At 43.8% G+C, this 13,370-nt stretch overlaps 1 protein-coding gene across 1 annotated transcript in view; it reads left to right on the top strand.

Moving 5' to 3' along the window:
* The window catches only part of TMEM213 (transmembrane protein 213), a 4,753-nt gene extending 2,280 nt beyond the window's left edge, over positions 1 to 2,473 (top strand). Inside the window, exons 2-3 of the mRNA XM_008056844.1 lie at positions 1,412 to 1,483; positions 2,304 to 2,473. Of these exons, the coding sequence (XP_008055035.1) occupies positions 1,412 to 1,483; positions 2,304 to 2,473 (242 nt within the window). The remainder of the gene's footprint in view (positions 1 to 1,411; positions 1,484 to 2,303) is intronic.
* Positions 2,474 to 13,370: the final 10,897 nt, after the last annotated feature.

Genomic DNA, 13,370 nt, shown 5'->3' with positions numbered 1-13,370 from the left:
TCTCACCAAGTTGCCCGGGTGGGTCTCGAACCCGCAGACTCAGGCAATCCACTCACCTCAACCTCCCAAAGGCACGGGATTACAGGCTGAGCCACTGAGCCCAGCAGAAATGGCTTTCTTTCTCGGGTCCCTAATCCAACCTTATCCCCCACATTGGTGGAGGAATTCTTGCTAAAATTCTTTTTATCTTTCTGCTTCTTGCTTATGAATCTAGGTACAATTCTAAGACTGCATATTCTGGTCATCTCTGGACTTGCTTATATTATGTTTGATTATTTTGACAACCACCTGCCTCAGCAACATTATAACCACTAGAAATTAAAAATCAAGGTCAGATTTCAATGTTTATTTGTTCAAGTATTTAAGGGAATTGGAAGTTATGGAGAAACATTCCAGATGTTTTGGTGATTGTTTTAATATACACTGGAAGAGCCATTTTAAATCTACATGTGTCTGCTTAGAAAACAGCTAAAATAGAGTGTTTGAAAACTATATGTAGCAGGCTCCTGAAAGGCAATGAGAAATTTAGACAAAGCCCCTCTGAATGAGAATGGAGTGACAGGAAAATGGAGGGTATGAGTTTGTTCAGGCTACCATAACAAACACCATGACATAGGTGGTTTAAACAACAGAAATTGATTTTTCACATAGTTCTGGAGGCTAGAAGCCCAAGATCAAGGTGTTGGCAGGTTTGGTTTCTGCTGAGGCCTCCCTCTCTGTGTCGCAGGTGCATGGCTTCTCACTGTGTCCTCACATAGGCTTTGCTCTGGACATGTGCATCGCTGGTGTCTTCCTCTTCTTATAAGGATGCCAGTTGTATTGGATCAGGCCCCTCCCATATGACCTCATTTAACCTTTTTTTTTTTTTGAGTTGGAGTCTCACTCTGTTGCCCAGACTGGAGTGCAGTGGCACACTTCCAGCCACCGCAGGCTCGACCTGCTGGGCTCCGGCGACCCTTCCGCCTCCGCCTTCCAAGCAGCTGGAACTACAGGCGCGCGCGCACCACGCCCGGCTAATTTTTGATTTATTGTAGAGACGAGGTCTCACCAAGTTGCCCGGGTAGGTCTCGAACCCATGGGCTCAGGCAATCCACTCGCCTCGGTCTCCCAAAGTGCTGGGATTAGAGGCTGAGTCACTGAGCTTGGCCTCATTTAACCTTAATTACGTCTTTAAAGGCCCCACTTTCAAAACCAGTCACATTGGGGGTTAGGACTGCAATATATAAGTTTGGGGGGAGCAAGTAAGGCCATAACAGGGAGTTAGCTTTGTTGCATAAAACCGCAATATACCTATACGGAAACTTCTTTAACGCTTTCATAACACTCACTACTGATTTACAAAAAAGAATCAGACTGTGACTAGGAGTGGCCTTTCCTACTGCCTGAGACTATCTCCTGTCTTTTCTTCCAGAAGCAAGCAGCAGCAACAGCTCAGACTTGACTGCCCATCATGCAGATGCCGGAACCCCACAGCAGTGCCCCAGTAAGCTTCTCCTGCCAATTGCCCCCACCCCAAAGCTGGGAGAGAAATAAAGCCTCCTTGCTTTCCGTTGACTGGCCACTTGCCTGCCTGGTCTTGCCATGCCCTGATGTGATTTGTCCCAGAACTGTCTGCAGAGCAGGTCTAAAAAGCTATCTTCGCTTTGATCTCCACCTAGGCACAATCTTTGGCACAGGTGGCTTGAATGAACCAGTCCCAGATCAGCAGTCAAAGATACCCTGAGTTCAAATGCTTGAAGAAGTTTGGAGGTAGAAAGGCCATAAAAATCCAACTCAGTCCAGTGCAAGAGTTTGACTTTGGAACCCTTTGCATATTTCTGTTCTTCCTCTTTTTGCATACTTCCATTGGCGAGGAGCTCAGTGATTCATAGAGCAGCAACTGTTATACATGTCTTCATGAGTAGAAAGCTGAGCTTTATTTTTGTCTGGCTGCCTTTATCCTGCCCTCATTGGATAACCAATGAGCACTTACAAAGAAGGGTAATAGGTGGTAATATGTAGAGGCTAAGAATGTGACTTTGGAGTCCTGCAGACTTGGGTTTCAGTTCTACTTCTGCCATCTTGTCACCAGAGGCAAGTTACAGCCTCAGTTTCTTCATGTAAAATGGGAATAAAAATAGCACCTGTCACTTTGTGAGGGTGAATAAACTAACATGTAAAAGCGCTCAGCAGAGTGCATGGCATGAGGAGGGCTTAGCAATGTTGGTGATCATGTTACTATTGTTCTTGTTAATCTCAGTTTGGAGAAAGCAGGGCAGGGCTGATGACGCACCCCATCACCCTTTCTCTCCCTTCCCCACCAGACGTCGACTTCTGCCCACAAGCAGCCCGGTGTTGCCACGCTGGAGTGGATGAGTATGGCTGGATCGCGGCGGCAGTTGGGTGGAGTCTCTGGTTTCTCACCCTTATCCTGCTCTGTGTGGGCAAATTAACGAAGCTGACTCCAGATGATCCCAAGGACTTGCAAGTGTGAGACTGAGACCCGGAACCCAGGAATGGCGGTGGCCACCCATCTGTGGATAAAAAGGGTGGGAGTAGGGCTAATGTGACTTCTGGTATTTTAAAGTCCTGTTCACTCTTAAGCTGCAGTCACTTTTAAAAGGAGAGGAAGAAAGAGAGGGAGAACCAAATAAGATGTGGCCAGTGCTGCCTTCTCACATAACTCCAAAAGGCACTGGGGATCTTCTATACCCCAATAAACTCCTTTTTCAAGAATGTCCCCATGGGAACTGTTCCTATTTTAACCATAGCTTTCTTCTAGGTGCCAACGGAGGTGCACAGGAAACATAACTTTTAGTCAATGAATCTATAACCTTTTTATCAAAAATAAGTCATTGGCTCTGGCCCCTTACTTGAGTCAAGGGCAAAACAGTCATTTCAAAATGTGAGACTCACCCTTGACAGCCCCCCTTCACCCTCACACCTGGCCCTTCTCCAGCTCTTGTTCTTGCTGCATCCTGTCTTCCGTGGCTTTCTTGTCCTACCCGTTCTCTTCCAACACCCTCGTTCTGGCCTTCACTGCCTTTCTTTTCTGGTTTTTTTTGAGTTGGAGTCTCACTCTGTCGCCCAGACTGGAGTGCAGTGGCCGCTCCCGGCCACCGCAGCCTCGACCTGCTGGGCTCCGGCGATCCTTCCGCTTCAGCCTTCCAGGTAGCTGGAACTACAGGCGCGCGCTACCACGCCCGGCTGATTTTACAGCCTTTCCTTAGACTGTGTCAGGGATATTTCCTTCTGTCCTCACTACCTTTGGCACCTTCCCCCCAGCTCACACTGTCCCTCCCCTGCTGTCCGCTGTCAGTAGCTCCTGAGGATTAAACGTCTCAGCCTGTCATTTGGCTATTTTGTGAGAATCCAAACATCTTTCCAGCTGTCTCCCAACACCTTCGGGAGTAAGGGTTGTGGCTGGTCCTCTCCTCATCCTGGTGTCTTCAACTTCTCTGCTGCCACTTCCTCTACTGAGACGGCTGCCTTCCCACTCCCTCCGGAATGAAGGTTGTCCTCCATGTCCAGCCCAAATGTTTGACCTGCTGGGAGACTTCCTGGATCGTCCTTGGGTGACCCGAGGCGGGAGCTCTTAGGGCATTCTGCTCTGCCCTTCACAATCAGTTTATCCTCCTCACACTCCTGGGGCACAGTAAGTTAGGAGTATTTGTCATATGAGTGAAGAGATGAATGAATGCTTGCATCCTTGCCCTAGATGATTTATGATTATCATTCTGCATTAGGAACCTCCATTTTTCTCCAGATGGTTGAAATAGCCAATCTCTGAAGAAGCTGGAGGTTTGGTCTCTGCTTTCTCAGCAAATCACAATCATATCACTTGGCATGGAGAGTGGATGCCACACATCACGGTGAACCCTTCCAGGGAGGGAGTCAGGCTTATCAGAAGGAAGAAACGGCAAAAAGACTTCATAAAACAATTTCTGCCCTCTGTGAGGAAACGTGTTTAGATCAGGTAAACTCTAAGCAGTCAAAATACAAAAAAGTAAAATGAGTGACCTCTGAAATAGGAAGAAACATATCTGTGAGGAGGCAATGACTCCACACTGCTCATTGCTCTTTCAGAAAATCAAAGGAAATTTCTCTGACAACAGGAACTGAAGGGATCACCACTGATTCATCTTGTGGTCTTCCAAAAAGTAATTTCTGAATCTCAGATATTTAATCAGAAAAGTGGGATGAATTTCTCATTCCTAAGTGTGGAATGACCATGTATATAGAAGCATCTGCATACTGCCCAGAGCATTTTTGTGAATATACACATGAGCATGTGTTCATGTTTTTGGAAATTCAAGGAAAGAGCATCCACAATACATGATGGTTTATTTCCAAAAGGATGAAAAGGTTCATTAAGGAGCACACTTTGATTTAGTATCTGCAGACATTTAAAAAATAAAACAGTGTATGATGTAATAGTAAGAGTACTAGCTTTATTTATTTATTTATTTATTTTTAAAATTTTTTTTGAGTTGGAGTCTCACTCTGTCGCCCAGACTGGAGTGCAGTGGCCGCTCCCGGCCACCGCAGCCTCGACCTGCTAGGCTCCGGCTATCCTTCTGCCTCAGCCTTCCAAGTAGCCGGAATTACAGGCATGTGCTACCACGTCCGGCTGATTTTTTTTAAAATTTATTGTAGAGATGAGGTCTCGCTGCCCAGGCGGGTCTCGAACCCGCGGGCTCAGGCGATCCACTCACCTCAGTCTCCCAAAGGCGCGGGATTATAGGCTGAGCCACCAAGCCCGGCTAAGAGTACTAGCTTTAAGAAGAGGGGAATTAAGATTTATTTCTAGCTGGGTATGGTGGCTCATGTCTGTAATCCCAGTACTTTGGGAGGTGGAGGCAAGAGGATTGCCTGAACTCAGAGGTTCGAACCAACCTGGACAACTTGGTGAGACCTCATCTCTACAATAAATTAAAAAAAAGTAGCCGGGCATGATGGTATGTGCCTGAGTTCCAGTTACTTGGAATACTGAGGTGGAAGGATCACCTGAGTCGAGGCTGCAGTGGCCATAAGTGTGCCACTGCACTCCAGCCTGGGTGACAGAGTGAGACTTCGACTAAAAAAAAAAAAAAGGAGATGTATTTCTGGCCAATGAGAACAGAAATAAATCATTTAATCTTAATGGGCACCAATTTTCGGACAAGAAAAATGTAAGAATTGGACCCAAACAGTGGTTTCAAGTTCAGCTGCAAGAATTCACGGAGCCATTCAGGAAGGGGCATGGGATTGAGGCCCACTGTTCTTTCAACCTGAGCATCTGGTCTCTAGGCTCTTGTCTCACACATCAGATCTCGTGGTTAGTCTGTATCTGCTGCTTGTCTAAGCAAAGGGTCAGAGCACCAGGTGGTGTCTGAGATGCCCTCCAGCCCATTCCAGGGAAGATTCTTAGATACCTTGAAGTGAAGTCCGCGCAGTCTCTGCCATCTCACACTAAAACATAGGCATTTTTGCAGCCATGTGTGGAGGCTCACGTCTGTAATCCCAGCACTCTAGGAGGCGGAGGCAAGTGGATTGCCTGAGTTCAGAGATTCGAAACCAGTCTGGGCAACTTGGCGAGAACTTGTCTCTACTATAAATCAAAAAATTTGCTGGGTGTGGTGGCACGTCCCTATGGTTTCAGCTACTTGGAAGGCTGAGGCAAGAGGATCACCTGAACCCAGCAATTGGGGCTGCGGTAGCCGTGAGCATGCCACTGCACTCCAACCTGGGCAACAGAGTGACACTCTGACTCAAACAAATAAAAAATAAATAAAAGAAAAAAAAGCAGGCATTTTATGAATTGCTTTTCTTCCATCTGCACAAGAGGAAGAATGGACAAAATCAATACACCCCTCTTTTCTTTGAGACTGGAAAGAAAGACCATTATATAATTTCATAGTTTTACTTTCCAGATACCACATCTCAGCTTTATTCTCCTCATGGAGTCTCTTGATTATAGCAGCACAACAATCTGTCAATTAGTTAAAAAAGAAAATCTGAGAGGGAATACCAAGCATCAATTTCCAGGGATTTAACAACTTTCTAGTTTAAAGCAACAGAACTTACCTAATGGTAGATAAACTTTTCATTTTAAAATAAATATTAAACATGAAGGTATGGCACAGTTAATTGATTTTTAAAATTTGTCATTTAAAAATCTATTCCTGCCGGGCTCGGTGGCTCAGCCTGTAATCCCACGCCTTTGGGAGGCTGAGGTGAGTGGATTGCCTGAGCCTGCGGGTTTGAGACCCGCCTGGGCAGCAAGACCTCATCTCTACAATAAATCAAAAAATCAGCCGGGCGTGGTAGCACATGCCTGCAATTCCGGCTACTCGGAAGGCTGAGGCGGAAGGATCGCCGGAGCCCAGCAGGTCGAGGCTGCGGTGGCCGGGAGCAGCCACTGCACTCCAGTCTGGGAGACAGAGTGAGACTCCAACTCAAAAAATAAAAAAAATTAAAAATTAAAAAAATTAAAAATCTATTCCTGGTCTGGGCATATAGTGACTCATGCCTGTAATGTTAGCATTTTGGGAGGCCAAGGCAGGAGGATTGTTTGAACCCAAGAGTCTGAAGCTGTAGTGCACAGTGATTGTGCCCGTGAATAGCCACTGAAGTCCAGCCTAGGCAACATATACTTTGTCTCTAAAAAAAAAAACATTAATCAAAAACAAGTCTTAGGATAACTTGGGCCTTATCTTAGTCAGTTCACACTGCTATAACAAATTATCATAGACTGGGTGGCTTATAAACAACAAAAATTTATTTCTCACAGTTCTGGAAGCTGTAAGTCTGAGATCAGGGTGCTGGCTGCCATCTTCTCACTGTGTCCTTATGAGGTGGAAACAGGGCCAAGAAGCTCCTGGAAGTCTCTCTCTTTTTTTTTTTTTAGCTGGGCTCTCACTCTTTTACCCAGGCTGGAGTGCAGTGGCACAGTCGTGGCTCACCACAGCCTCAGACTCCTGGGCTCAGGTACTCCTCCCAAGTAGCTTGGACTACAGGTGTGTGTCACCACAGTCAGCTAATTTTTTTCTTTCTTCTCTTCCTTTCTTTCTTTCCTTCCTTCCTTTCTTCCAGAAAGAAGGTCTTGCTAAGTTGCCCAGGCTGTCTCAAACTCCTGGGCTCAAGCAATTCTGACTCTTCAGTCTTCCTAAGTGCTGGGATTAAAGCTGTGAGCCACCTTGCCCAGCCTGGAGTCTTTTTTTATAAGAATACTGACTGGGCTGGGTGACTCAGCCTGTAATGCCAACACTTTGGGAGGCTGAGGTGAGTAAATTGCCTGAGCCTGCCAGTTTGAGACTAGCCTGGTCAACTTGGTGAGACCTCATCTCTACAATAAATACATTTAAAAAAAAATTAGCCAGGCATGGTAGCATGCACCCATAGTTCCAGCTACTTGGAAGGCTGAGGTGGAAGAATGGCCGGAACCCAGCAGGTTGATGCTGGAGTGGCCGTGAGCATGCCACTGCACTCCAACCTGGGTGACGACAGACTGAGACTCCAACTCAAAAAAAAGAATACTAATCCCATTCTCAAAGGCTCCACTCTCATGAACTAATCAACTCCTAAAGGGCTGATCTCCAAATGCCATCAGCTTGGACATTAGGATTTGATGCGAATTTTAGGGGGTCACACAAATATCTATAGCAGAACTTATTTGTACAAAAAAAGTAAGCATATTTTTAAACTTAGATAAATAATAATAGAGATGTTTTTGATGAAGAAACTGCTCTATCTAAACCCTGCCATCTGTTTTGAAGTCATATATATATGTGGTGCCATTCCTTTGTTGGCATGTGGTAGGAATGCCTTGTAAACAACCTCTACCTGGCATCTACATCTAGCCTCACCTGGTTCCAGTCCCTCCTCCTCCTCATTTCTTCCAGAGTGATCATTCTGTGATTCCCCACAGAGGACAGAGTGAAATCCCTACTCATGGGGGGACCCATGAGGCCTCTGTGGTTGGGTCTCCAGACATTTCTCTAGCTTTGCCTCTTGCATATTCTTCATGCAAACCCAGATCTAAATTATTTCCATTTCCTAAGTAGCCAGGCCCTTTCTATCCTCCTTGCCTTTATTCTTAGGGTTCACATGGCCTTGGACATACCCTTCATGAGAGGCCGATTTGCTTCTATCTCAGGCTTCCAATTAGCTGGAACCACGTGCCGCCACGCCTGGCTAAATTTTTTATTTATTGTAGAGATGGGGGCGTCTCACCAAGTTGCTCAGGCTGGTCTCGAATCCATGGGCTCAGGCAATCCTCTTGTTTCCACCTCCCAAAGTACTGAGATTACAGGAGTGAGTCATGGCACCCGGCTTGACATGTTTATTTCTATCAACTAGGAATAAGGGCAAAAATGGATGTCTTAAAAATAAATCTCTCTCTCTTTTCACTGGTTGAGCACATAGCTTCTTTCTCAAATTTGTATTGTTATAAACAATATGGGAAGTACAGAGAATAATTAAATTATGAAGCCATGAAAAGACATGGAGGAAGCTTAATTGCACATTACTAAGTGAAAGAAGCCAATCCGAAAAGGCTACGTGCTATATGGTCCCAACTATATGACATTCTGCAAAAGACAAACTGAGTAGACAGAAAAAAGAAAAAAGTTGCCAGGGGTTAGGGGAGGGAGGGATCAGTAAGCAGAACACAGAAGATTTTTCAGGCAGTGAAACTCCTCTGTGCGATACTACAATGATGGATACATGTCATAACACATTTGTTTAAACCAGGAATGTCCAACCCATGACCCACAGGCAACATATACCTCAGGAGAGCTAGTAACACAACTCCACAACATTTATTAACATCATGTGTTTTGTAGCATTTATTTTCTTTAGTGACCCTATATGTATTTCCATTTTTGAAGTTCATAATCACTCCTTATTCATGTCATTGCTTTTCGGCAGCACATTCATTTGTGAGCAGCTGTTTTCAGTTATGAAGCACATGAAAAGCAAACTTCGAACAAACATTTCTGACAGGCACCCTGAGACCTCGTTAAGAATTGTGACTACTTCCATTGAACCAGGAATTGATAGGTGAGTTATACAAACACAAGGTCAAATTTCTCACTAGTTTTATACTGTTCTCATTTTTTCTGAACTTTGTCATAAAAATATATTAAAAAGAAGTCTTATGATGTAGGTACACTAGTAACTATGATATATAATTTATGTGCAACCCAAGTCAATGCCTCTTTACTCAGTGTGACCCAGGGAAGTCAAAAGGTTGGACACTCTTAGTCTTAACCCACAGAATATACAAGACCAAGAGTGAACCCTAATGCAAACTGAGGGCTCTAGGGGATGGTGACGTTTCAGTGGAGGTTTATCAGTTGAAACTAATAGACCACTCTGATGGAGTTTGTTGCTCATGGGGATAGCTGTGCACCGCGGGAAGCAAGGGATATATGGGAACTCTTTGTACTTTCTACTCATTTGCTGTAAACCTCAAACTGTCCTAAAAAAACAAAATCTGTTTTCTTAAAAAAGAAAACTGATTTAAGAGCATCTGGGAAAGTTCTAATATTCATTCTCTAGAAGAATAATATTTTGTGCACCAAGTTAAATACCTTAAAGTTAAAATCTGCAACAAACAAAAAACTTCTGTATCTTCTGTACTAAAAGCAAATTTTAACACCTAAATTAGTTTATTAAGTCTATCCTTAGGAACAATGAATAAATGATAAGTGGCTTACTTACTCTTAAGAAGAGCATTATGTATTTTGGAAAAATGTATGACACACAGCTGGTGTTAGACCCCACCCTTCTTCACATGACACTGTAGTCACCTCTCACCCCAGCTTTGTGGAGTCTGTGCAGAGATTCATTCCTCTCAGTACATGTCACTCTGTCACCACTGGTCTCTGCAAGGACCCCTCCATTTACCCTTCTTTTCCCTTTTGTCCCCATTCTCCTGCTGCTGTATCCCTAAGGCAACCAAATGAGTCCCTGCCTGTGACTTTGTGAAATGTCAAGTATTACTATAGGTTCAGGTGTTTGAATTTCCCTTAGCACTCATATGGCTCTTCCTGCACTCAGTGGTGATGTCTTCAAGATCTATTTAGCCACTGTGCTGGGATTACAGGCGTGACTACTATGCCCACCAGCATTTTTCTTTTAACACAATTTTTTAAAAGATGGTTATGAATAAAATTCTAGGGAGTGTGCATTTTGGCTCAATTAAAAAATAAAATCTAGCCGGGCTTGGCGGCTCAGCCTGTAATCCTGTGCCTTTGGGAGGCTGAGGTGAGTGGATTGCCTGAGCCCGCGGGTTCGAGACCTGCAGGCGAGACCTCATCTCTACAACAAATCAAAAAAAAAATTAGCCGGACGTGGTAGCGCGTGCCTGTAATTCCGGCTACTTGGAAGGCTGAGGCGGAAGGATCGCCGGAGCCCAGCAGGCCGAGGCTGTGGTGGCCAGGAGCGGCCACTGCATCCAGCCTGGGCGAGAGAGTGAGACTCCAACTCAAAAAAAAAAAAAAATTAATTAAAAAAAAAATCTAACTCCCTGTTACTGTATTCTTATCCATGGTAGGCTTTTCACCTTCATCTCTGAAGCTGAGTAATTAAAAAAAATTAACCTTCAGATATGCCAAAGTCATACCAGCTTTGGGAAGATCCAGAGGAAGAAAATGTGTTCAAAAGGATAACTCTGCCATTGACTTTTTTGGAACTGTGTGAGACCACAGTATGTTTTTCCCAGGAATGAACCAAAATGCAGCTACCACCATTCTGTTCTGAAAGTCTGTCCCAGCAATGGAACCAGGTTAGCAGGCTGGGAGCAGCCATGTTCCACAGCAAGCTGGTGAGAAGAAACTCTAGCATTGTGTCCTGTGAGGCTTATTCTGAGGGTGTTTCAGATTATTCTTATTCTAGAAAATACTAGAATGTACATGAGGGTAGGCAGGCATTTTTAATAATTTTTAAATTATTGTTAACATTTTTAAATGATTTTCACATACCTGAAATACTGCTTCAAGTGCTGTTTTCCAGGAAACCAAGAGAACTCCCATAGTCTCTTAGCACCTCCAGTGTGTATTCGGGGATAGTGGCTTTCCAACCCCATCTCAGGATGAAAGCCACAGGGATGGCAGCCAGACCAATAGAATCAAACAAACCTCTCACCTCCCAACTTTCAAGGGTGGGCAACTCCCTCTGGAAAACCCTGGGGCAGGGGTGGGAGTGGGGGGGTTTGACCAGGGGTCATCTGGGTAAGATCTGTGTATTGGGAAGAATTTGCATGTAAGGCAGATCGGAACTTAATGATGATCTAAAGGTGAAAATATTTTTAATTGTTTTTACACAGAGATGTTAGCTGTGCATTTAATGTTATTTACATAATTTTTTTTTTTGAGTTGGAGTCTCACTCTGTTGCCCAGACTGGAGTGCAGTGGCCGCTCCCGGCCACCGCAGCCTTGACCTGCTGGGCTCCGGCGATCCTTCCGCCTCAGCCTTCCAAGTAGCCGGAATTACAGGCATGCGCTACCATGCCCGGCTAATTTTTGATTTATTGTAGAGATGAGGGTTCGCCAAGTTGCCCAGGCGGGTCTCGAACCCACGGGCTCAGGCAATCCACTCACTTCGGCCTCCCAAAGGCGCGGGATTACAGGCTGAGCCATCGAGCCCGGCTCATAATTTATTTTTTACTTGCATCTGTGGGAGTCCATGAAACCCAAGGAGATAATTGTGAGTTGGCTAAAGTCACATCAGCTTAAGCAGCTCAGCTTGGTTTACGTGTTTTGTTGTTGTTTTTTGTTTAACTCGGCAAAACTCCTTTGGATATTGGGACAATATAGTCACAGAATCTGGGTTGAAAAGGACATCAGAGGCCAAGTTCCAACTTCTTCTCTCTCAGACACAAACACATACACACACACATGCCCATTTGACCACACCTCAAGAAGGATGACCTGCCTCTGGTAACCAGTGCATGAAGTTCATCATGCTATGAGAGGCCTCTTAAAATTGTAATACTGAAATGTCCACATCTCATGACCTATTTCTGATAATTTGCCTGCTAGAAAAATAATTCAGTGGAAAGAAAGCTAGGAAGATAGGAAGGAAAAAGAATAGTTGTTTCTAATAATTTGCTATTCTAGATAATACAACATATTGGGGGAAAACCTTAAATGTCAAACAATAAAGCAATATCAAAACAATATTACTATGGGATACTATAGAGCTACAAAAGATAACTATGAAAACAAAGTGGAACATTTTTATTGGTCAAATTATAAAATATTTTAAAATACATAAATATAGTCCTATTTAAATAAAGGCACATGTATTCTCAAACATGGACATTAGGGGTATAAATTTGACCAAAATTTTAAAAATATAATTAATAATATGGAATAAAATTCTTTAAATCTATTTAGGCTACGTGCATTCGCAATTTTACCTCCAGAAATTTATTCTAAAGAAATAACCAAAGCCGGGCTCGGTGGCTCAGCCTGTAATCCCGCTCCTTGGGATGCTGAGGTGAGTGGATTGCCTGAGCCCGCGGCAAGACCCACCTGGGCAACTTGGTGAGACCTCATCTCTACAATGAATCAAAAAAATTAGCCAGGCATGGTAGCGTGCACCTGTAGTTCCAGCTACTTGGAAGGCTGAGGCGGAAGGATCGCTGGAGCCCAGCAGGTTGAGGCTGCAGTGGCCAGGAGCGGTCACTGCACTCCAGTCTGGGCGACAGAGTGAGACTCCGACTCAAAAAAAAAAAAAAAAGAAAGAAAGAAAGAAAAAAGAAATAACCAGAAAACTAGACTATTTACACAGAAATATTTTGCATGCCATTGCTTATAATAGCAAAGCAATAAAAACAACCAAATGTTTGAAATCAGGAAAATGATTAAATTATGGGAGACCCATACAGAATAATGTTCTGCAGATAAATATATAGATTTATATCTATATCTTTACAGGTATGCCTAGTACTATTGTGCTAAACTTTAATGCACTTCACAGATACTGCATTTTTTCACAAATTGAAGTTTTGTGGCAATGCCACATTGAACATGTCTGTCGGCACCATTTTCCCAACAGCACACGCTCGCTTCCTGTCTCTGTATCACATTTTTATACTTCTTCCAATATTTCAAGCTTTTAAATTATTGTTATATCTGCTATGGTGATAGGTAAAGTGACAATGTTTCAATTGCAATTGTTTGGGGCACCACAAACCGTATCCATATAAGACAGCAAACTTAGGATTGATAAATATTATATGTGCTCTGAATGCTCTACCAACTGACCATTCCCCTATCTCTCTCCCTTTCCTCGGGTTTCCTTATTCCCTGAGACAAAATAGTATTGAAATTAGGCCAATTGATTACTCTGCAATGGTGACAAAATGACCAAGTGAAAGGAAGACTCGCACATCTATCACA

Source organism: Carlito syrichta, unplaced genomic scaffold (genome assembly GCF_000164805.1).
Source record: "Carlito syrichta isolate Samal-C Ts95f unplaced genomic scaffold, Tarsius_syrichta-2.0.1 Scaffold302555, whole genome shotgun sequence".
In the NCBI taxonomy this organism is placed as follows: Eukaryota; Metazoa; Chordata; class Mammalia; order Primates; family Tarsiidae; genus Carlito; species Carlito syrichta.
This window is presented reverse-complemented; position numbering and strand designations above follow the sequence as displayed.